The sequence below is a fragment of the Vulpes vulpes genome, chromosome 2 (genome assembly GCF_048418805.1).
Source record: "Vulpes vulpes isolate BD-2025 chromosome 2, VulVul3, whole genome shotgun sequence".
Classification (NCBI taxonomy): domain Eukaryota; kingdom Metazoa; phylum Chordata; class Mammalia; order Carnivora; family Canidae; genus Vulpes; species Vulpes vulpes.
The window spans coordinates 136,920,043-136,942,542 of NC_132781.1; the positions used below are offsets into that span (position 1 = coordinate 136,920,043).

Below are 22,500 nucleotides of genomic sequence, written 5' to 3' on the forward strand. Positions count from 1 at the left end.
GGTAGCTTTTAATTAAAATACTGGTAGTACGATTTCAACAATCAGGTGATCTTAAGAAGTGATCCTCGAACTATAGTATGTGTTAAAATCAGAGAGCTGGTTGAAAGAGATGGCTGGGTCCTACTCTGAGGGAGTAGTTCAGGGGTGAAGACCTGGAATCTGCACTTCTGACAGGTTTCCAAGTCGTGCTGGTGCTAATGCTGTTAGGAACCCACTGGTCTAAAGCAAACCTACGCCATTTCCTGCCATTGGCCATGTGTGCACGGTCCACCGATGGAGAACCACATGGTTAGATCCCCATCAGGAAGAGTAACCGTTTAACTTTTCTCAACGTCCTAGCATGACTTTCCATTGGAAGGCAGTTAGGGCGTCGGCGTGGAGAGCTCTGGCTTGAGTCAGACCCCGTAGGTGTTGCACTATGGGCTCTAACTGTTGCATGATCTGAGTACATCATTGAACGGTGGATGGGGACATGGTCTTTAACCTCAAAATTGTGAAAGGATTAAATGGGATCACATAGAAGATGTGGTCAGTGGATACGTAGATGGTTTATTAATCGGAGATCAACCAGGGGAAAAAAACTTCTAGCTCAAGGGATTGAATAAATCAGGAGAGTTGGTTCCTTGTGTGATGGAACAGCTCAGAAACCACAGGCGCTGGTGAAGGGATGCGGAGGGTTAGCAACAGCAGAAGGCTGCTCCCACCCCTGGGCTAGATCCAAATGGGACGAGGCACTGATGGTATAGCTCAGAAGCCAGAAGCTTCTGCTGAGCAGCAGAGTATTGGGGGGCTCCGAAATCTTGGAGGGTTTGTCTGGCAAGAGTTGGTGCCACAGCAAGACTGAGGACCTGGAATCCAGAGGGTTCTAGAGAGTTCCATGTGCTACAGAACTGAGGGGGGCCGGCGAGGGCAGCAGGAAGTGGATTGGCCTCACCACGCCGTGAAGATTGGCGTCCTGTACCCCTCGCTCCCGTCACTGCCCAGGCCTTCCCATCTGGGCCCCTCACTGTCCCCGCGTGTTCAATGAGTGCCACGTACAGGCAAGGTGCCCCGCGCCTGGAACGTGCTCGGCAATAAAGACAAATAGGCAAGTTCTCTCACGTTAAGAATGGTTTGTGCGTGCCGACGAGATGCCGCAGAGAAACCTCGGTGTAGAGTCTAGTTTAGCTCCCCAAGTGCACGTCATACCCCATGTCCCACTCGTACACGTGGGCCAGGGCCTCGTGGCCGGCCCTGCCGCCGGGGACAGACAGAGGCTGCCTTAACAGAGCGCAGTGTGTCGAGAACAATCCTGAAGGTCTGGGGGTGGCTGGTGTGGACGGGGGAAAGGATGGCCAGGCGGTGGCCCTGCGGCAGGGACGTGCGTTAACAGGACATGGCCTAGAAGTGCGGGTTTTCATCATTAAGGACCAGGCGAAATGTTGCCGGGGACACTAACTCGTCCTCCTTGGGGCCACCTGGCGTCTCTCTCGCTTTCCAGAAATGGGGTAATGGGCTAATGGGATGCAAACCAGGTGGGGGAGGCTACGGGCCAGGCACGAAGCGAGAGAAGCCGTTTGAGAAGCCTCTCTTCTGCACGATGGACATTCCAACGCATGACTTAAGTTTCAAAACAATCTTTATTCTGTTTGAAGACCTAATACAATGCATTGAAGCAACTTAAAACAACAAGACGTAGCTCCACTGAATCTACAGCTTGAACAAAATGTCAAGGAGGCGCACTCCCCCACCCCACCCCCACCCCAGTTGCCTTGTAAAGGCAAAATTACAACTGATCATGACATCCTCCCTCTCGTCAAAAGACCAACTTTTATTTTAACAATGTCATATAAACAGATTTGTAAAAACATCGAACAGATTGTAGCTTTAAAAAATACACACGTATAAATGAGTTTTTTTGTTTTGTTTTGCCTTTTCTTTTTTTTTTTTTTCTTTTTTTTTTTTTTTAAATAGCAGCATCCTGGGCAGCTAATGCTATCTCATGGTGACAAGTTTAATGTGAAGTTGGATAGTGTCGCCAATGAACCCAATTCTGTTCCCTGGCTACTCATGATACCAATACTTTATGTAACCCGATTTGTAGAAAAATAAGAATTTGGCATTTTCGAACTGTCCCATGCGAGGCATTGTGCTTTAAACTGCCCCTTTCTTAGAAGACCCTGAACTCAACTCTAAGGGTCGGCTCTCCAACTAGATACCATGCATAGCAAAAGCACAGGTGTTAAAACCAGCACTTTTTCTCCCGTGAAGGAACATCAGTAGGACTCCCAAACACATTACTAGGCCATAACCAGCTATGTGACAAAGCACTTGGTTCCCCACAGTGACAGCTCACACAAACACATTTCGACTCGACACACTGAAAATGAGGATTTCCAAGCTAAGCGAGTCATCCAGACCAGCTCACCCAGAGGAGGAACTTTACAAAGCAGGGAAAAGCCAAAGAATTATGAACTTCTCGCTTCACTTGCAAAGGTTCACCTTTAGAAGACAAAACAAAGCCACTTCAAAGGGGAAAAAAAAACCCACCCATACACATCCACAAGAATTGTACTAGACATGTGCTGGTTGTGTACTTGAACTCAACGACTGTGGATCTGTTTTGGCTGAAAGGTGTACTGGAAACAGTCCATGCACATATACATATATACATAGCTCAAGGGCCGCGAACTGGTCAGATGTCGCAAACAACATGCTTTTTGCCTTCTCGTGGGGTTAGGATTTTTCTCTTGGGTGTAGTACCGGGTCTCAGAGCTCCCACGGTACAGCCCCCTCAGAGCCTTGCTGCAGCTCGCTTGCCTTCTGGCTTTTATGTGGAGGATGCTACCGTGGGTGGGGAGGATGGATGCCTGCATGAGAGCAGTTATCAGGAGTGCCTCTGCTGTGTCCCTTCTTACTTACCAGCCACTTGGTGTTATTAGGAGATGACTGACTGAACCCGAAGACCCCTCCTGGTCAAACACCTAGAAGGACAAATGCGGTGGGCATGCTACCCGCACTCAGAGTGGCACATGGCGGAGGCCTAACATCAGAGCTTCGGGGTCACTCGGTGTAAAAGGGAACGAAGCACCCTGCCTTCGCTGTTGAGAGAAACCCACTTGCATTTTTACGTTTGCAAAATGCAAAAACAAGGCAGGTGCCTGAACACCACACCACCTTGGGGGAAGAGTGTCGAACCAAAAAACGTTAATAAGACTATCTTTGCATGAAACATTGCATCTTAGATCTTATACTTTAGATGCTCAATGAAAATCAGAGTTAATAGCATGTGTGGATGGGCTACCAAAAAAAAACAAAAACAAAAAAACCTCCCACCAGCGTAAGGCTGGTTCATAAGCTACTATCAGAGCATCGCTGGGCTTCCATGTGAAGTGAAAGGACGGTTTCAAAAGTTGACACTTACGGACTACACAACCAGGGAAATCCTCGGCCGTGTGGAGATGAGAGGGAGACAGATTAGTACAGTCAGGCTTCAGGGCTGACAGTCTGGCTGTAAGACCGGTTCTTGCGCTTGATACGAGGAGCATAATGTAAAGAAAAAAAAAATACATTCTGCGGTGGATTAAGTCAGCTGCTAGGCTATTTCCGAGGAATTTTTAAGAGCAACTACATTGAAAACCCAAACAAAGCAGCCCTCCCCGCAGTATCTGAGATAAAGCCGCGGCTGCGTCAGTCCTGGCGGAGGAGAGCTGCAGTCCTAAGATCCCACTGCCCCCTCCCAGGCTCAGGCCTGTCCACGCTGCTGTTCAGTTGCTCCCGCCTCACGGGCAGTTTGCACCACATGGGGTATGTTAAGCCGGGAGAGACGGCTCCCTCCTGCCCCACACAGGAGGGGAGGCCCTAAGAGGCCTGCCTCTCCCCCACAGCGGCGGGGGCACGTACGGTTAATGACTCGGGTGACCTGCAGGGGCGGTTAGGGTTCCTCCAACGGCCGTGACTCAAGCGAGCTCTCCACAGCCCAGCCCAGCAGCAGCAGCAGCTACGATCCGTGTGTGTTTGCTCCATGATCTCAGTTGAATGGAAAAGGGCAGGCACGTGAAAAACGTGCAGAGGAAAATAGTTTTTCAGATCGTGCGCTTCCTGAAACGAACGTTTATTGGTTGTGATGGGCCGTCTAGCGTTAGGGACGCGTGTTCTCAAGGCAGCGGCTCTACCTTGATATCAGCGTTCCAAACAACGGTGGGGACCCCTGGCCCCGCGAGGCCGGCTTTGTCTCCCTAAGACCTACAGTATCTGACCTGCCACCGCAGCGGGTCCGTGCTTGTCAGGGATGTAGGAGAACTAGCAGATCCAAGTGGGAAAAGACTGAAGTTAGAAGTTACTCCCTTCTCTGTAGTCATGAGAAAGTGCATTACCATCCCGCCACCCTCCCTCCACCCGCCTGTACATCCCTTTGCTGCATCCCCCCCAAGATTCAAGAAGTTCACAATTCTTTATGAAACAGACATTACCAGGTACCGTACTTTGAGTCTTAAAACAACATTGTTGAACTCAGCGATACTTTGTCATATTTATATATCTTTCTCTTTTTTTTATTGAATAAAGCAGCTTTGAAGCTTATCAGGCACTGCCCAACAAAACATTTAGTCCAAAAAAAAAAAAATCTGTTATGAACTTTTTAACCTTGGGCTAATCGCCAAGTACTTTGTACAAGAAAAACTGTAAAATATTTCATAGTTTTAATTCTGAAGCCATTTTTTTTTTACTGGCATCCTGTACATTTAAAAAAAAAAAGGGAAAGAATCACAAACGAATAACAACAACCAAAAGAATCAGAGACACGGTATTTTCAAGCAACAAAAACTGGGGTGGGGGAAGCTTATTCTGAAGGTACATTTAAAACTGAGATAACGACAAGAATTGCATAGCACTGTGAATTTAGCCTTCAGCAAAACGAAAAAGAAGCTATTTGGTATTGATACAAATCCATCTATTTGATAGTTAGTCAGTCATCCATTGTTATGTACATATTTTATATAATGAAAGTCATGAAAGTCCTATTGTCCAAGCTCTGTTTTTTTCTGTTGGTGGGGTTGTTTTTAAAGTTTTAAACACCACACTTTCTGGCACTCCGCTACAACAGATTCTCCTCCTCTGAACGTACGCGATCCTACGACGTTCTCCCAAAACGTCTCTTGTGAGCCAAAGCGCCTTTCTGCTACATATCGTTCATTTGTTAGAAAATGAAATAATCCACAGTGCGACGTGTCTGGGTCCACCGTGCACAGCAACCCCCAGGCTCAACCAGCCCGGCTCGAGCGCTCCCAGGCCGGGGCTCTGGAGCCCGTCCACCCTCTGGTCTACAAGGTCCCAACTTTGAGCTGGTAAAGCTTCAGAAAGCATTAACAAGCACCATGGTTAAAGGCCTCTTTGTCCCTGCACGCAGAGATTTTTGCATTTCTTTTTCTCTTTGTGTGGTGGGTTGTTGTGGCTTAAATTAAACCCCTGCCCCAACCCCCCCGAAAAAACCGGGGTTAAAAAAAAAAAACTAAAGGAAGGACAAGCACTCCAGAGTAGAAACGTTATGGTCACCGCACGGTGCTGGGCTGCGTGTCTCCCCCTCTACTCTGTGGTCGTCGGAAGCTCGAGTCCCATCTGCAGGCAGACGGCTTCGTTTCCGCAGCTCAATTACAGGTCAGGCTGGAGAGGAGCCCTGTGCTTTCCAGAGGCCTCAGGGTGGCTGCACTTCAGGAGAAGGATCCGAGGCCAAGTGCTTCATCGCCTCTGCTGTGCATATACCGGGTAGGCTAGTGTGACGTTGAGAGAGTCGTTGTGCTGCACCAGGGAGGTGTGTTGGTAATGGAGCACCAGTTCTTTCAGGGAGCTGTACAGGTTATAGGGCTCGGCAAAGCCGTAGCCAGTGGCCGTTTTGTTGATGACGCAATGCTTGACCTCGCCATCCACCCTGCGGGGGCGAGAGAGGAAGAGAGAACAAATGCCTCGTGAGCTGGTCCTGCACCAGGGCAGGACCCCCGGGGGGCACTTAGCGGCTGAGCCACCGGCGCCCGGAACCCAGCCTAACCGAGCCACTGTCTTTGCATCTTTAAAATGGGAGGAATCGGACACGGTGGCCTTGAGAGACAGGCTACCGCATGCACGTATGTGCTGGCAGGCGGGGCTGGGGGGCTGCGCTCTTCCTCCAAGCATCCGTAGGAGTCTTTCAGGCTGGCCTGCCCTTAACTTTGCATTTATCCTCTGTTCTCCTGTCCTCTGGGCCCAGAAGTCCTGACTGCGTCTGGGATGATTGCTCTGCTAAGTGGAAGGGAGCTCAGGGAAAGTGGTGTATTTTTAGAACCTTTTCCTTCCTAGAGGACACTCGCTTTTCTGAAGCGATAGCAGTGATCCAAAACTTCTCTTTCGAGTCTGGGGACTACTTATGCCCCAGGGGCCCTCATCACAAGGGCCGGGCCATTGCTCTCCCTGAGCTGACCACACGGCGGCTGGAGATACGTACACCACGGAGCAAGCATAGCAGCCCTGTTTACTGCTCTCCCGGACCAGGAAGGTGCCGTCCCGTTTCCCCCGTAGAAGGTTCTCGGCTTTGTTCCTGTTGCTACTGCCCACGTTCCAGGTCTTCTCGTCGTGGTGAGGCAGGTCCTCATCATCTTCCACCAGCGAGTATTGGCTAGAGAGGCGGGAGGGAGAGGGCCTGGGTGAGGCTGGGGGCGTCAGGCCCACCACCCTCCTCCCACCCACAGCTTCCCCGGCCTGCCCCCTTCTCCCCCAGCTCAGCCAGCCCTGTGATCTCACTGGGCAGAGAACGCCAGTAAGTCACCCTCCTGCTCTTTTCCAGGCAGGAACTACGACGCAGTAGCTGGGCCCAGAGGAAGGTGTCAACCAGTCCTGTTTGTCCAGTTCTGATCAGGAAATGGACCAAGAGCACTGCCAACGTGCAAATAATCCAAACAAAACCCATACTTGAGCTTCAGGGTGACACTGACTGTAATTGTCTTTCTTCTCCCCACTCCTAATCGTTCCCAAAACACTGGGAGTTTTCAGATGTTCAGGGCCTGCGTGGAGGACACAGAGTCCCTTGACAGCCTCGTCGGGAAAAACCAGAGCTGCGTCCTCCTTCCCTAAACTCTGCCTTTTTTTTTTTAAACAGTTTATAGGGGCTCTTCCAAACTTGGTCCAATTGCTCCCTTTCCCTCAAACGAGGAAAGTCCTTGGCCGCCTCCCTCCCACCTGCAGTAAGTACTTACTCTTCCGTATTCTCGTTGCCCAGCCACTCATTCAACTTCTTTTGCCGAACACCTTTCTGAGTCAACCACCTGGAAAACAGAGGAGGAAAACTCATTCCTAATTTATCCTTAATTCTGGCAACTGTTCGTCGGCGGCTCTACGAGGGGTTCAGCTTCCAGGACTTACATCAAGTACTGGTCTCTCGTCTTCCTCAGCTGAATGAGGTCGGGCTTAATGCTGTTCATGCGCTTGTCGATCTCCCGGTACTCAGCTGCTTGCTTCTTCAGGTCTTCCTCCAGGCGCCTTCTACTGTCCACAATCTCACTAATTCGGGACTTTAACTTTTCATAATTATGCATAATCCTGTAGGCGAGAGAAAGGCATGGGTTATCCACCAGCCTCTTCAGGTATATAGAAGGCTTCCTCGGGCTGTCTTGTGGTTTTGTTTTGTTGTTTTTAATTATTTATCGAAGCACAGAGAGCAAGATTGCCTTTCCACAGTTCTAGAGGATTCTGATTCTCTTTCACACAAGGACATCCCTCCCGGTTCACCAACCTTTGTATTTCTTTTTCGTTGCCTTCACGCTTAAATTTTTCTATGTATTCTTTGCTGTACCGTTCCTGGCTTTGGCACTGCTCTTCAAATATTTTTATGGTTTCATTAAATGCTTCAATAGCTGTTCTCTTCATTTGAATTTCCTACAACACAATGGTTAATAAGACAATGTCATACCTGTCACTGGACAGATGAGGTGTTACTGTGAGATGCTGTCGGGACATCAGATGCTATTACTATCTAGCATGGAAGTCCTCTGGTAAGCAAGCGAGGCCTCTAATTCATAAAACCCATTAAAATAGTATCACAGAAGCTCACATTTCCTTTGGGAATGTTCCCAGTCTCTGATAGAAGACTGCCTGACAATCCCCTATACTTTTTACTGTTTTAAAAGCCATTCCCCTTTATCAGCAATTTTAGGGAATCCACGTTGCCTTCTACTCCCTCTGGTGGTCCTAGATACATCGCGGCCTCAAGAAGATTAAGCCTCTAGGAAAACACTTAAAGGGAGCCTCTACTTCTTTATGACAGGGCCTAACGGTCCCATCTCCATGTCAGAGGTTAGACGAGTTTTCTGAACTAAAAAGTGCACTCAGGAATCATGTCAAATCCACTTGACACTCACAGCAGCCTCTTCAATTATCATGAGTACTTATTATTCTGGAACCTATAAGGGTCATGTAAAAGGTCTAGAGATGCTATGAATAATCAACAGTGTTTTACAAATACAGATTCTTTTCCAATAGCAGGAGCTCAACTTGACCTTTTTCTTGAAACTGAAAGGACACATCTCAGATTCTAGTAACTAAGAGTCTGGAGAGTCAACTGTGACTTTCGCAGAAAACTCACCTGGGAAGTACGGGTATAATCTTCATATAACCTATCGTATTCCCGACTTTTTTCTTGAAATTGAGTGTTATATTCGTGTAATTTTTTCCCTACAGCTTCAATATTATCCTCTTTGACAACCTGATCCTGGAAGAATGAGAGAATGGAAGAGAGAGAGAATTTCATCAGTCGATCAGATATTGAGTCAATGTTTTGGCCATTATCAAACCATCCTTTTGTGATCACAGGTAAAAAGTCATTAACGTCTCATTACATGGGATTCATCTGCTTCACAACGCTGTGAAGGTATCTTGTCTAAATACTGTAACAGGAGAATTTCGTTTCGATTACCTGTTGGTATTTGGATACTGGATAGAGTAATTTCACGTCCAGTTTGGGGTTATACTGAGCTAGAGACTCATTCCGGTAGTGGTTTATTAGTTCAACCACAGAGTTGAAGGTCAGTGGGTCAGAGAAGCCATATTTCCCATCTCGGTGAAATATTTTGATTAATTTGTTATTTCCTCCTTTCCTGTGGATACAACAGACATAAGGGCGTTACGGTCTTCTCTAAAGAAATGTGTTTTAATGTCTGCTTGCACACCTCAATCTTCCCTGACTCACCTTAGTGTAAGAGTATAATCACCATGCATTTTAGTAGATGCGTCTCGTACCAAAAAGGTCCCATCGGCTGTATCTCGAAGTTTTTCATTCACTTCTTCCCTGAAATGAAAAAAACAAAGCTCACCTTGAGGATTCTTCATTTAGCTTCACAGCAAACTAAACACAAAGGACACAGAGCTCCTCTATCGCCCCCCCAAGCCCCCACCCCGACAGATCACATGTATTGTTGATATAGAAATGTTACAAATTTCACCTCATTACAGAAAGACAAACCTAAAAACTACCCGTTTCAGTAATGGTCTATCTGTGGGACAAAGTTTTCATTTATTTTTTAACCAAACACACTGACAAATGAGCACAACAAGACGTGATCCGATCCCTGAAAGGACTCCTTACTCCCCCTTCAAAAAAAGCTACCAATAAAGATGCCCTTTTAAGATGTGTCTCAGACAAGAACATTAACCCTAACAAGTTCTCCCTAATAGAAAGTGACTTTGGGCCCCACCTTTAGACAGTGCCACATCACCCTGGGGGCTTCCCTGACATTTTCTGCAAATAACACAACTTGTCGAGGATTTAATTTCCTGTGGCAGCCAGCACCCACAGTCCCCCCAGTGCTCTGGGACCTCTTTGGTCTTCCCTGGAAGACAACCAACTATGCTTCATGCTTATGTTGGAGGCTATCCTAAAAATGGAACTTAGCATGCTGGTGCATTTCTTGCTCTAAAACTAGAATTCTCTCTCGAGCGAAAACTTAAAGAGTGTTTGTAGCCTTACCTTGAGATATCTCCCCAGTACCATTCAGCATCTTGTAAGGACATATTGTTATTCATACCGTTGTTGGCTACAGTGGTGGGTTTCGGTGGTTTAGGAGGCAATGCTGCAGATGAAAGAGAAAGAAAAAGTTGTTTGCAAATACCAGCTACAGTCGAATACTTAGGTCTAATTTAAGTTTCTTGAGAATACTGTGAAATAGAGCAATAATTCACACGTCTATGAAACAGGACCGTTTTGTTAAACAAATAAAGACATCTTTCACAGAGGATGGATCAAAAAGAAAGGAAAGTGGAGAAGGGAGAGAACAGCTTACAGATTCACAACTACACTGGGTTGGCCATGTGAATGAATTTCAGAGTGAATCCAGAGTCCCGGCATTTCCTACTTCTAGGCTCTAGTTATATTAAAGTTTCAGGCCTGATCAAATCCATCTAAAATAGGAAACCGTGAACATATGAGCAGGAAAAACCACATGGGTTGGCTTTAATTTCCTCCTCTTATTTAATTATAAAAGACAAATTTGGTTTCTGTCCTCCACAAATGCTGTTGCTGTAATAAAACTCATCTACAAGCAATATGTTTTAAGAGGAGGAATTGGGTTTCTCTAATCTTAGTATTTCAGGCACTATCCTGCCAAAAGCCACTTTAAGAAACTCATCTGTGACCCAAATCTCTTTAAGTATTCACGTTAATATTCTTTTGGATAAATTGTTCTCTCTATGCCAAGAGTGAAGAAAAACCCTATCCCTCTTCCTCAATGTCAAATCAGTATTCCTGTACCAATTGGTGACAAATAAAAGACTGCAGTGTTTCTGAATTTCTTAATTGGGAGCAGGGCTAGTGCTGGACTACAACTGAGGAAGCAAAATAAGGCTAGGGTTTGTAACCGAATTCTGAGTCACAAGTTTTAAAGGACGATTAGTATTTCATGCAAAAAAATCCTCTCAGGAGTCTATCAGAATATTTTATAAAGGGGGAGACTGCATAATGGGAAGCCAACTCCTTTTCCCATTCCGGTATCTTAATACAAGAGCAGGCAAAGTCTCGGCGTTTGATTTAGAACAGTCTTAGGTCACCTAGGACTGGAGTTGCAATCACTGCTAGGTTTTACATGTTCCCTCAAGTACCAAGTGTTATCACTGCAAAGTACCACACTGTCCTCCTCCACTGTCACAAGAGAAAAGCAGCACAAAGGACGCATCATTTTAATTACAGGAACAGTATGAACGACACACAACACTATAACCCACAAATAGCAAAGGACCTCGATTAACAAAAGACACTGGTGAAAAACTCGAATCCAATTCCTATCTGTTCAAGTAAGAAAAAGCATTCCCCACACACAGCCTGACCTGCTTGCTTCCACAGGCAAAGCATGTAATGTCCAAGCTCTGATCAAGCTAATTTTTGTTAAATTAGAACAAGTTAATAAAGAGAAATCGAAAGAGGATCAGTTACAGTAGTTGTCAAAAAAAAAAAAAAAGCGACAAAATTAACTAGCTTTCTAAAAGAATACTGCAGTATTACCTGGTGGATCCATTTCTATATAAAACATCAAGTCTGTGCCACAATTTATATCTGTCTTAGCATATTCTAAATCCAGGTCTTCCATATTCCAAACAGTGTTGTACATTTGTGCGAGAGTTTCCTTGGCTGAGCTCAGTTATAAGAAAAGAGTCCGGCTTTCTTTGTAATGGTGTCTTGGAATTCATTTTAAAACCTATAAGGGGCTGCACTGTAACCTATTACATCACACACCCCAGCCAATCAAGTCAGAAAAATGTCACCAGACCACTCCTGCTTCATCATTTCTCTTCGACATCCAGCCCTAACACAATCCCAACCTCACCGAGAACCCACATTTACTAGAATGGCAATGTATACATGCACATCGTTTCAAAAAGGTGTTTAATTTGACTATTCTCCTCCACCAGTGAGTTTTCTAATTCCTTTTTTATTACTCCTTGCAGCATGGTACGCTCCGCTGTTGGCAGGTTGACAAAAGCTGATATGCTGCAGCACGTAGCTTTTTTTTTTTTTTTTCTCCCCTCTCCCCCAGTGCATCTGGGTTTACAGAGAGCCTGATCGTGCCTCGGTTTAAAAAATCTTACAAATGCATGGAAATGGTATATTTAAGGTCTGTTTTCCAGTCCTTAAGTACCTCCTGTATGTATTAAAGGCAGAAGGGATCAAGAACTCTGGATATTTAATTTCTTTCCTACAGAATGCACTGACAACCCAGAACTTAAACACTGTTACAAACATACCACAGGAGAAAGCACAATTGAAAGAAAAATCTCCTTCTACCAAACATGGTAAAAACTAGACCTTAAGGGCTAACGATGGAAAATCTTAACAGGAATGAAGATGTGTATATTATCTGCAGAAATTTAATGTTACTGCCTAATTCAAAGTCCAGTCAAGGTATAAGTTATAACTTCCAGAGAGAAAGAGGCCGTACCTCAGAATGGAGGGTAGAGGAAGCAATGATGTTTGCAAACTCTTTCTCACCGGCAGCACCAGAAGTCTGAAGATGGGCTTAATGCTGCTTGAAGGGGGGGGGGGGGGGGGGAGTGATGTAATCACTCTGAGTTTTTTTTTTCTCTCCCTCCATCTCAAATGCCTCACTCTGGGGACTGCTAATCCCGGTTGGCAAATATGTAAAGTAAAGAAATCAATTCCCCTATAAATGTGTTAATTTTAGTTCCTTAAAGCTCTTCTGCATATAATCCTGTCACCCCCACTAGAGCCTAATGTACACTTCCCATTGTCAACGGGCTCTTCCCACCTACCGTATAAATCATGGAAAAGAGTGGAGCAGAGCAAGGCATTCTCCGAGCTCCGTTCACTTGTGTCCCGCCTGGTCCAATTCATCTTCCCCATTAATGAGGAAGGCAGGCTCAACCCAACCCCTGCAGCCCGCTCCCGGGGACACTTTGCTATTCCTAAACTCAAAATGACAGGCACAAAAAAAAAAAAAAAAGCTCCAAGGGGTGGTAGGATCTGTCCTCAGGAAGGTTCGGAAAAAAATTTTTTTTTTCCTGCTGAACGCAAATGTGTCCTCGTCCCCCGCAAAGCAGCCATGGGCAGGCTCGCAGCCCAGAGGGTCACCCCCTGCCTTTGGGGCCCCGGCACAGCGCGGTCCGCCGCTGGACCCCGGGGCACGCCGCCGGGAGGAGCGCGGGGAGACAGGTGATTTTCCACGTCTCCCCCGCCTGGCCCGGCACCACGGTCCACGCCGAGCACTCTGCCAGCGCGCCCCTGCCCCGTACCGTGGCCGCCCCCCGCCGAACCCCGCGGGGAGGGGAGTGTCCCCGCTGGGCTCTTATCTGCCCTCCGCAGGCGGCACCTGATGGGACTCCGGCTCACGCACCCCCTCGCACCCCCGCGAGGTCGGCCGCGCGTGCACGGAGGGGGGCTCCGGGCAACTTACTTTGCAGGTTGTGCATGTCTGCAGTTCCCGCGGCGGGGCGGCGCCGGCAGCAGCCCAGCTCCCCCCGCAGCTCCCTCGCTCCCCAGGCCGGCTCGGGGCGCTCCGTGGGCGGCGGGGGCGGCGGGGGCGCGGGCTGGGACCCGGGGCGGGGCGGGGCGGGCTGGGGACCCCGGGACCGGGACCGCGCTCGCTGCAGGGACGCTGCGCGGCGGAGGGAGAGGGGCCGGCGCGCGGCTCGCAGATAACGATCACGGCTTCATCATTAACCCGGGCAGGTTCAAATATTTGCTGAGCTCGGGATTTCGGGGGGGGGGGGGGGGGGGGAGCCCGAGGCAAAGTCAAAGTTGTCAAGGGCTAACAAGTGGCCCTAACGGAGGGGCCCTGACACGCGCTCCCTACCCGGCCGCGGCCCCGAGGAGCAGGCGCTGCGCGGCCAGACACAGGAAGCGGCGGAGCTAGTTCAGCAAAAATAGAATCAAAGCCCTGCTTGTAAAGGCCTGAACCTCCCCGAACGGCCCAGAACTCCGCGCCTCCCACGCGCTCACACACGCAGCCCCGCAGGTGGCCCGGGACTGCCCCCGGGGGCGCGCGGCCCCGGGGCGGGGCGGGGGGGGGGGGGGGATCCCGGGAAGGCGCGGCAGGAGCCCACGCTGCAGCCGCTGCAACCGCCTGTATGGGCCCGACGGCAACTCACATTTAATTGGCCACAGGGCTGTCTTGATAATGAAAAGGTGTCACTGCCCGGCGCCCACGTGACTGCTGCCCGGCGCAAAGGAGAGCGCCCAGAAGGACGGGAGGCCTTCCCAGGGCACCTCTGCCCCCTGAGAAACTTGCCAGGCACCGGACCAAAGTTTGAGCTACGCCAATGTTCACTCCCATCAGCCTAAGATGGACAGCTTTCCAAATGTCCCCAGAACCATCACAATGTAAAATCACAGAATCGCTCACGCTAAAACCAGAAAGTAATCTAAAGAGCACTTCAAGCAAATCCCTCGGGCTACACACACACACACACACACACAGTCCTGATGTGCAGTGGTTTGTAAGAGATCAAGGCAAGAACCACCACCACCAGCCTTCAGGTGTCTGGTCCTAAACTCCCTTTTTCTCCAACCACTGGCCCAGGTCTTCACTTCCTTCTGCCAGAGAAAGTTAACATTAACAAGTGAAACCGAAGTTAATTACTCTTAGGCCACATGTAAAAATTTCACACCTAAAACAAAACTTCTTCTGTTTGCTATTTTTAGCTTACTTGTATTTTTTTTTTAAACTACCTTCTAATGCCCATAAAGGAACATGGTTCTATCTTATTTACCCTCGGACTCTGCCTAGGAGGGTGACCCATGGTCCCATGCAGAGCTCAAGGAAGAGCTAGGTGTTAACATCAACCGCACGCGGGCAGGCCCAGCTTGAGGGTTACCTGCACCGACCTCACAATGAAAGTGGACTTACAAACTTTCCTTTGGTGCCACCGAAAGAGCACGTAAAACCTACTTCCTGACGGAAAGGAAGAGTCTCTAGGTGAATCTTCCAGCTCCTGCCTGCTGATCACAGAGATGTTCAGTCCGTTCTGAAAACACCCTTGCACCCTCAGTTGTAGATTCCAGCCCTACTTTTAAAAACTTTCTAAAGCCAGAAACCAAGGAAGCATCTGTCTCTAAAGCACACCTGTCTGAACTTACATGATGTTTCATGTCCAAACCTTCCAAGATGATCCCATTTTCTAGTGTGTTTTCCATCTCAGAAGCAAAACCGTCCACTGGAAAGCAGTACAACCTCAACTTAGAGAAAGCAAGTCTTAAAACAGATTAGAAAACTCTGCTGCAAGGTTTTCACAATATGTATGTTCCTCTACCATAGAGGTTCTAGAATATCACGGAAAGTGTGAGCGGAGTCCTTTGCGCATTCAGTTTTAGGCTTTGAAGTGATGGGCAAGCAGCCACGCTTCTTCATTAGCTTAAAAAGGGAGCCCTCTGCTGGTAGAACAGAATCAGTACCTTCTCCTTGGGAGAAAATGCTCAACATCCTGCGTGGCTCATGCCTTTTCCCCCTATGCCCAAAATGTCACACAAATTAAAACCTAGGATTCATTTCAAATAACTAATACATCAAAAGCACAGATGTCACGCCCATGTAGGAAATGCTTTTCAAAAAAAAAGAAAAAAAAACCGCTGTCTTTTAATTTCAGCATGTATCTGAGACCCAAACACTCAGCCACACTGGGGAACTTAACACATACTTGAAAACTAACTTCACCTCTGGATTCTTCCAAACGGTACTTCTTACTACGTGTCCTTTCCTCAAAGTTCTGTAAAGCTCAATATCAGGGGTGAAAACAAGCCACATTCTGTTCCTCAGGAGGTGTGATCAAGGCAGAGAATATCCTTAAATTGTGCAAATATGTTCGAAAGGTACAGACTAACACTCTCACACTGTGCAAATCGACTTCAGATAGTGAGTGTTCCCCAACCAGCTTTCATCGCACACAGTTTCTTTAAAAAAAAAAAAAAAAAAAAAAAACTGCAGTGAAAAGAAAAAAAAATAAAGAACCAAAATCTTCAAGGGTTAAATGAATGCCCCCCTTCATAATTTTAACTTAAGACAAATTAGGACAGAGGGCCTTTCAGTATGATGCAAATTCTTTAGTCTACATCCAGTGCTCTGACACTGCACGAAGGAAAGGGTTCACTTGAATTTATAAGTAAACCTAGATTTCCATAGGATACATTCTACAAACTATGTGAAAAGGTGTGACCGTTGCTTAGCAGAATGAAGCGCTGCCTTCCCTCTCAGACACTGTCCTCCTTGGAGAGGTGAAGGCTGCACCGTAAGAACAAAAGCTGACCGATACCCCATCAATATATATGCAGCCTGAAATACATTTCTTTATCAGAGCACCAATAAAACTTCCTATTTTTCTTTATAACCCAGTATGGCCTGCCTCTTTGTTTATTCTTATCCATCTAAATATATGCATTTTTTCAAGGTTTCATTTCTCACCTTTGAAACAACCCTCTAATGTCAGACCACATTTTAAACCCAATAAAAAATAAATCAGAGAAAAGTAAAACTCTTTGAAAGTCATTTCCCTCTACCTTAGTGCTTGCTTTAGTCCTGGTTGAAAACCAAGCCCAGAGCATTTAAAACAAGATTTATGAATCGGGCTCTTCAGGATGAATGTTTTGCAATGCGCCAGTGGTTAAACATTAACTCTGACAGGTGTAGAAGGGCAGGAGGGAGAAAGAGTCATTTATTTTCCACTCTGGGCTTGAGGGTGCAATATTAGACTTCAATTATGCTGCATTAATATTTCTGAATATATCCATGAAATCTGAAATATGTAAATACACTTAGAATGGGTTTCATTCAGAGCCAGCCTGTGTTAAATGGTCCTGTTTTTACCTTAGCTGCCCTATAGAAATCTGCTTTAGCTACCTGAGTATCAGTAGGGTAAACAGAACACCTAATGATTCAAGAAAACCTGCTGTTCAGCTTTCGGTATTTTTAAGACTTTCTGTAACAAAGGGAACAGCAGACCTGTCCAAGTTCTGAGAACCTCGGGACTCTGTTTAACCTTTCAAACGTTAGTTTCCCTCCACAGAGGGGAGATGCTTGCTTCATGGGTTGCTGGATGCTTTAAATGAGTGGGTGTGCCAAAGTTCTTTGAAAGTTGGTTAGTTTGTCAAAGAAATTTCAAAAATTCATTTGGATGATTGTTATCTTTTGCTTTCGCTCACTGCTAGGAGGAGCTCAATGGGAGAAGCAGCCTGTGTCCTTGAGGAACAACGTAGCTGAGCAGAAAATAACAGGAAAAACTAAAGAATAAGCTAAGTTTAAGAGAACCAGGTCTTACTTAAGGGCATAAACCTACTGAATGGCATGATCACTGTTACCTCGGGCAGGGACACGACCTACCTGTGAGATGAAGTCAACGGCACTGCTATGCGCTGCTCTGTGTGGTTGAGCATTCTGTGCACTGCACAGAAGCACGTGGCCGGGGGAGCTGCTACTGAAACCCGGGTGCCTCCACCCACCAGGCCACACACAGGGGAAAGGGCATGATACTCAGTAAGGAACCTTGCTCCCTCCAGGCAATGCACCCACGGAGCAGCACCTGCTCAGTGAGTGTGTCTTTTGCAGATTAGCAGGGAAACCCGCGCAGGCGCCTAGAGGCCCAGCTGGGCTGGCTGGCTGGCAGCATGGGCTCAGGGGCGAGAAGGGCCCGACGGCAGCGAGGTGCTGGGAGCTGCAGAAGGGGGCCACCTCTGGAAGGTGGGTCAAAACCCAGAGTTGAGAGATAGTAGATATGGGCTGTGGGTCCTGAGGTGCAGTACTTATCACCTCCTTCAAATCTCACACCCATCCCGGGGAGAGGCATTATTTCTATTTCCCAGATTAGAACACAGTTTGGAAAGGCTGAGTTACTTGCTAGGAACTCAGGAAATAAATAAGTAGCAAGAGCTGATCCAAACCTAGATCGACTGGAGACTCTGTGGGGTGATTCTGTAAAAACTGCCCTGGGGTTCTTCACCGCATGTGGAAACTTCAGAGGACTTTGGAACAGACATGACATGCAGCCCCACTGCTCATGAAGGTTCCCCCCCAAACCCCACGCAGCAGCTGCAGCACAGGTGACCCGGTTCTGGCTCACACTGCTTGGTCAGCACCAGGGGATGCTCTCAACTTCTGGGGGCGCTTCTGTCTCCTTAGGAGCAAAGGAAGAGCGGGACAAAGCTTTCAACTCAAAAATGATGCCTTTTATGATACTCTTCATTTAAAACATTTACTCCTTAACATCTAGTGTAGCAAGCCATCCTTTTTGTACTCTGCAATGTGTTCTTACTAAGCCTTTGGAACTCCTTGAAGTGAAATAGTTTCCTCTCTCCCTCTTCAAACTGTACCAATTCCTCAAAGCCCATTTCAAGTCCCATTTTTTTCCCTCCGAGCCTTTTCCATCTACTCAATCATCCTCCGTGTCACCCACCACATCTCTACAATTCTCTTCATAGTTAGACACCCTCCTACCACCTAATACTTAAGATTCTGTGTGCTAATGGTCTCACATAAATGCATGGACACATCGCCTCAAACATCGTCAGTTTTGCCTATCATTTCATAGTTCTAGCAGGTTAAAAGCTACCAAAGATGTCCGTCTATCCTGTAATAGCCTTGCTTCCCTCTCTTTCCCCCAAATCATGCAAGTACTCGTTTCTATTCACGACAAAAAGTTGCTGCCAATGAAGGATGGGTGAGCGTCCACTGGAGATGCTCTGGGAACAGCACATGCTGGGCAATGATGGAGGAGTCTAGGAAGATGTCAGATTCCTACCAGGCCTAAGGAATCATCTCTCTACCCAAGGGCGTGTCCTGCCGATCACTTGTGTGAATCTGTTCCTGAATACAAAGGTGTTCAGGACAAGGGCCTCCATCCGTTCCCACAAGTCAGACATACCCTGAAGTATCTCTTGGCTCCCAAAGAGCCTATACATTCTTCAGAATAGCTAAGAGATGCCGCACAAAGGGAAAAATGGCTCAACCTGGGGTTTCGAGATTACTCAGATGCAATTTTCCTGAAGAGGCTGCATAAACGGGGAGCAGTAAACATTCAGTGCGTTGTTTACCACTCACCCCGGCCAATGGGGGACTAACCCACCTTGGAAACTGGCACACCGGTTTCTTGGCAGAGGAATGCAGCAGGGTCTGTGACCTAGCAGGCAGTCTTAAGTGTCCATAGCGAAAATGGATAAATTCAAATAAATAAATAAATAAATAAATAAATAAATAAATAAATAAATAAATAAATAAAAGTTTTGTTTTGTTTTTTTGGTGGAATTAGAGTGAAACTGATGAGGACGTTTAACCAGTTTTCACCAGTCAGACTGATTAAACTCCAACACGGATTCCCACCGGTGGGTATCTACCAAACTCAGGCTGGCTTTTAAGCTTCCATGTGTCCCCATCTCCTGAAGGGTGGGGGCTCTGAGGAGACCAGGACCACCCTCAGCGCTTCACTGCAAGCAGGTCTCAGCTGTCCCCGGTCCCTGAGACAGACCGCACGCACCACAAGGAAGTGGAAGGCAGGGCTCCGCCCTCTGGCCCAGGGTCCTGTTTTGTTGTTACTCAGCCTCTTTCCCCATCCAGGTGTTTGGGCTGGGCTGAGGGAGAGGGGCAGTCACGAAAGCTGTCATGTTTCACACCCGCCCCCTGTCCCCTCAGCACAGGGTACTTGTGACCTACCACTGAATCTCTCCTATTGAGCCCAAAGGCAGCCTCTGAACCCCAACACAGAGTCCCCAAATCCATTAACGAGGAGTCGCATGAGATGAAACCTTTTGGGCGCCCCTGGACTAAAGCCCTAGGCCACTGGTGACAGATGTGTCTGCTGCCATTCTCCTACAGTTCAGAGTAGCCCCCCTGAACATGCACATGCTGCTGGCTGGGACCTGGAACATCTGGAACATACCACATGTGCCCTCACGTACTGTTTCTGCAGCCTCTCTTACCTCCAGATACCATATTCTGGGCCTGGCCGCAGGAGCCCTTCCAAATACCTATCCCATCCTGCTGTGCACACGGGTGGGTTCTAAGCCCAAGGCCCGTCCCTCTCAGTCTGCCCCATCAGGCTGCAAACCCCCACGCCAGGCTGTGAGGCACCTACAAAGGCATGACTTAATTCCCCGTGGCCGCACGCACATTCGTGGGTCCCCATGCCCATTTATACAGGGAGAAGCTGGGTAGTTTGCATGAGTTACCTATAATAAAGAGTGAATTCATGATGTTTTACTTTAATTCTAGGCATAAATTAAGACCACAAGTCACATTCTCTACTGGTCCTGAAACTTGAACTTCACTTACTGGGCCCTGATCATTCTTCTCAATGACCAGCTTCTGGTGGCTAACTTTTAACAAGTATACAGCAGAGTGGGGTTTGTTGAGACTTTCCACAGTAGAAGAAAAAATATGTCAGTTTAAATTAAACCCACTGCTAACATGGTCTACATTTCCTGCTTTGTTAAATGGCTAATTGAATGCCAAGCTGCTTTCAAAGAAGTGTCTTGCCTGCTCCAACTTGCTGCAGCGAACACCCCGGTCTCATACTGCTTGCATTATTGAAAATGTTTATTTTGAAAGACATTTCTCAGCATACCTGTTTCCAAAAAACACATTCCAAAATACTTCAGATTATATAGTAATTATAAATCCCCTACTTTATAAGTATTAGAAAGAAAAACAAGAACGTCAACAACTAAAATGAGCTCCATAATTCATGCAACAACTGGAAGCATCAAAACTGAGGGACAGGGCGAGGTCTCCCAACAACTCTCACCTAAAACTAAGATCACCTAAAACCCACGGATACTGAAACGCAGGTGCTGTTGACCGTATATACTACCGCTCAGCCCCTCTTTTCTGTAAATTGCAAGGCAACACCTTATGGATCTCGAGTCTAAGAAGAAACTCATGTTACTCCAGAGAAGGTCTAAAGCTACCATTCTAAAGGAAAAAAAAAGAACCACGAGAATTTTAACAGTTCAGAAGGCATTACCTGGTGCAGGCTGTCGTTCATTCCACTCCGTTGAGATTAAGATTTCTATAACTTTTATGAGGTGTTCAGTATTCTCAGAGCTACAGAAAGGAGAGAAGAGTTTTATTAGAAACCTTTCTCCTAAACAACAAACTCACATTCACTTATACACACTCAAGTCAGTGTGTCTGTCGGGCATAAAGGTGTACATGCATCTGTGAGCGAGTGTCCTTAGAATAAGTTTAATGACCCATCAGGTTTGGACCACCCCCATCACCCAGAAATGCAATGCTCCTCTCCTTTTACCTTACCTGGCTGCTGGGAATCGGAAAAGCAGAGGGCTGAAGAGTTCAGAGAGTACTCTTGCACTCAGAAGATTCTTGCTGGAGGTTTGCGAGAGCTTGAAGAAATGTTTGAGCAAATACTGAAGCGTAAGCCAATACTGATGAGGTATGTTAGGTGCCCTAATGAGCTTCTTCAACAACTGGATATATTCTTCAGAGCTTTGCACTTCTACAGAGTTTTTAAAAAAAAAGAAAAGAAAAAAGGAAGATGAGATTGTTCCTAGATGTCAGTGACCAAACACCCAGAACATTTCTGTTCTTCTAGCTGCAGAACGAGCCCTTTTAAATCAAGTCATCAGATGCAATGGACAGTACATTTGCTCTTCTCATTAGAAAAGGCGTTGTGAGCAAGGAGAAATCTCAAGTCAAATGGAAATGCAAGAAACTCTTGGGTGTTAAAAAAAAAACCACAAGAGGATCAGGGTGTGCTGGCTGAGATCTGCCCTCTATTGAGCAGCTTCGAGTGTGATTGGCTGATTTGGAGGAGCATCAGATAAGCATCACTCGTTCTAACTTTGAAGGTTAGGAACCACAGTTTCCTGTCCCCAAAGCATTTAACTGAGCAATAAGCTCCTAAGCCTAAGAGTCCTCTTCCCTCAACACATCTTGTAATGGCCACTCGAGGAAAATGAGGAGAACCACCCCAGCCCATGGGTCTGGGTCCCTGGTTCCCCTGAATCCAAAGATGGCACTTGGAACACGGTGGCCTTCAGTGACGTAGTGAACTCTGTTAATGCTGATAAAAGGTCAACAATTAGCCATCTCAACCTGTGGACAGTCCTCCTCGGCCAACGAGGACCTGGGTCTTGTTCCGGATGCCCTGGTAAGGGGGCGAACCGGCGCTACTGGGGAGGGAGGGTGCCAGGAGGGGGCCCGTTCCCACTAAGATCTCCTAGAACGTGACTCTTCCTATGCAGGATTTACTAGAGTTTACACGCACCCCCGCATCCCAATACATGCTCTTTGAGGTTCTCAGAACAGAAGACAAACCTTGGGCTAAATAAATCATCTCATTGTAAACGGCTACTGGAATGACAGGATTCGGTAAGTCCATAAGATAGCGTTTGAAAGCGTCTCCCAAGACTTGCACATCGATCATCTCCAAGTCCGTGGAGGCGGCATCTGCGACAGAAACATTTAAAAAAGGCATTTCAGATGTCGTACGTATCGGTTGGGCCAATTTTTCTGAACATCTGACTTAAATGTGACACACGAAAGGCAGCAGTGCAAG

General features: G+C 47.1%; 1 protein-coding gene across 11 annotated transcripts in view; it reads right to left on the minus strand.

Moving 5' to 3' along the window:
• Window positions 1–4,501: 4,501 nt before the first annotated feature.
• PIK3R1 (phosphoinositide-3-kinase regulatory subunit 1) overlaps window positions 4,502–22,500 on the minus strand; it is a 574,745-nt gene continuing 556,746 nt past the window's right edge. For 9 of the 11 annotated variants that reach the window (XM_072750075.1, XM_072750074.1, XM_072750073.1 and 6 more), the window contains 12 exons: window positions 22,260–22,391; window positions 21,237–21,438; window positions 20,947–21,026; window positions 9,968–10,070; window positions 9,191–9,289; window positions 8,918–9,098; window positions 8,588–8,713; window positions 7,739–7,881; window positions 7,369–7,545; window positions 7,203–7,271; window positions 6,455–6,625; window positions 4,502–5,905 (listed from right to left, as the gene is read on the minus strand). In XM_072750075.1, the coding sequence (XP_072606176.1) occupies window positions 5,716–5,905; window positions 6,455–6,625; window positions 7,203–7,271; window positions 7,369–7,545; window positions 7,739–7,881; window positions 8,588–8,713; window positions 8,918–9,098; window positions 9,191–9,289; window positions 9,968–10,070; window positions 20,947–21,026; window positions 21,237–21,438; window positions 22,260–22,391 (1,673 nt within the window). In that variant the 3' untranslated portion in view covers window positions 4,502–5,715. Of the gene's footprint in view, window positions 5,906–6,454; window positions 6,626–7,202; window positions 7,272–7,368; window positions 7,546–7,738; window positions 7,882–8,587; window positions 8,714–8,917; window positions 9,099–9,190; window positions 9,290–9,967; window positions 10,071–11,494; window positions 11,836–13,400; window positions 13,543–20,946; window positions 21,027–21,236; window positions 21,439–22,259; window positions 22,392–22,500 lie in introns of those variants that run through there. The other 2 variants (XM_072750077.1, XM_026019768.2) reach the window with 2 other exon arrangements.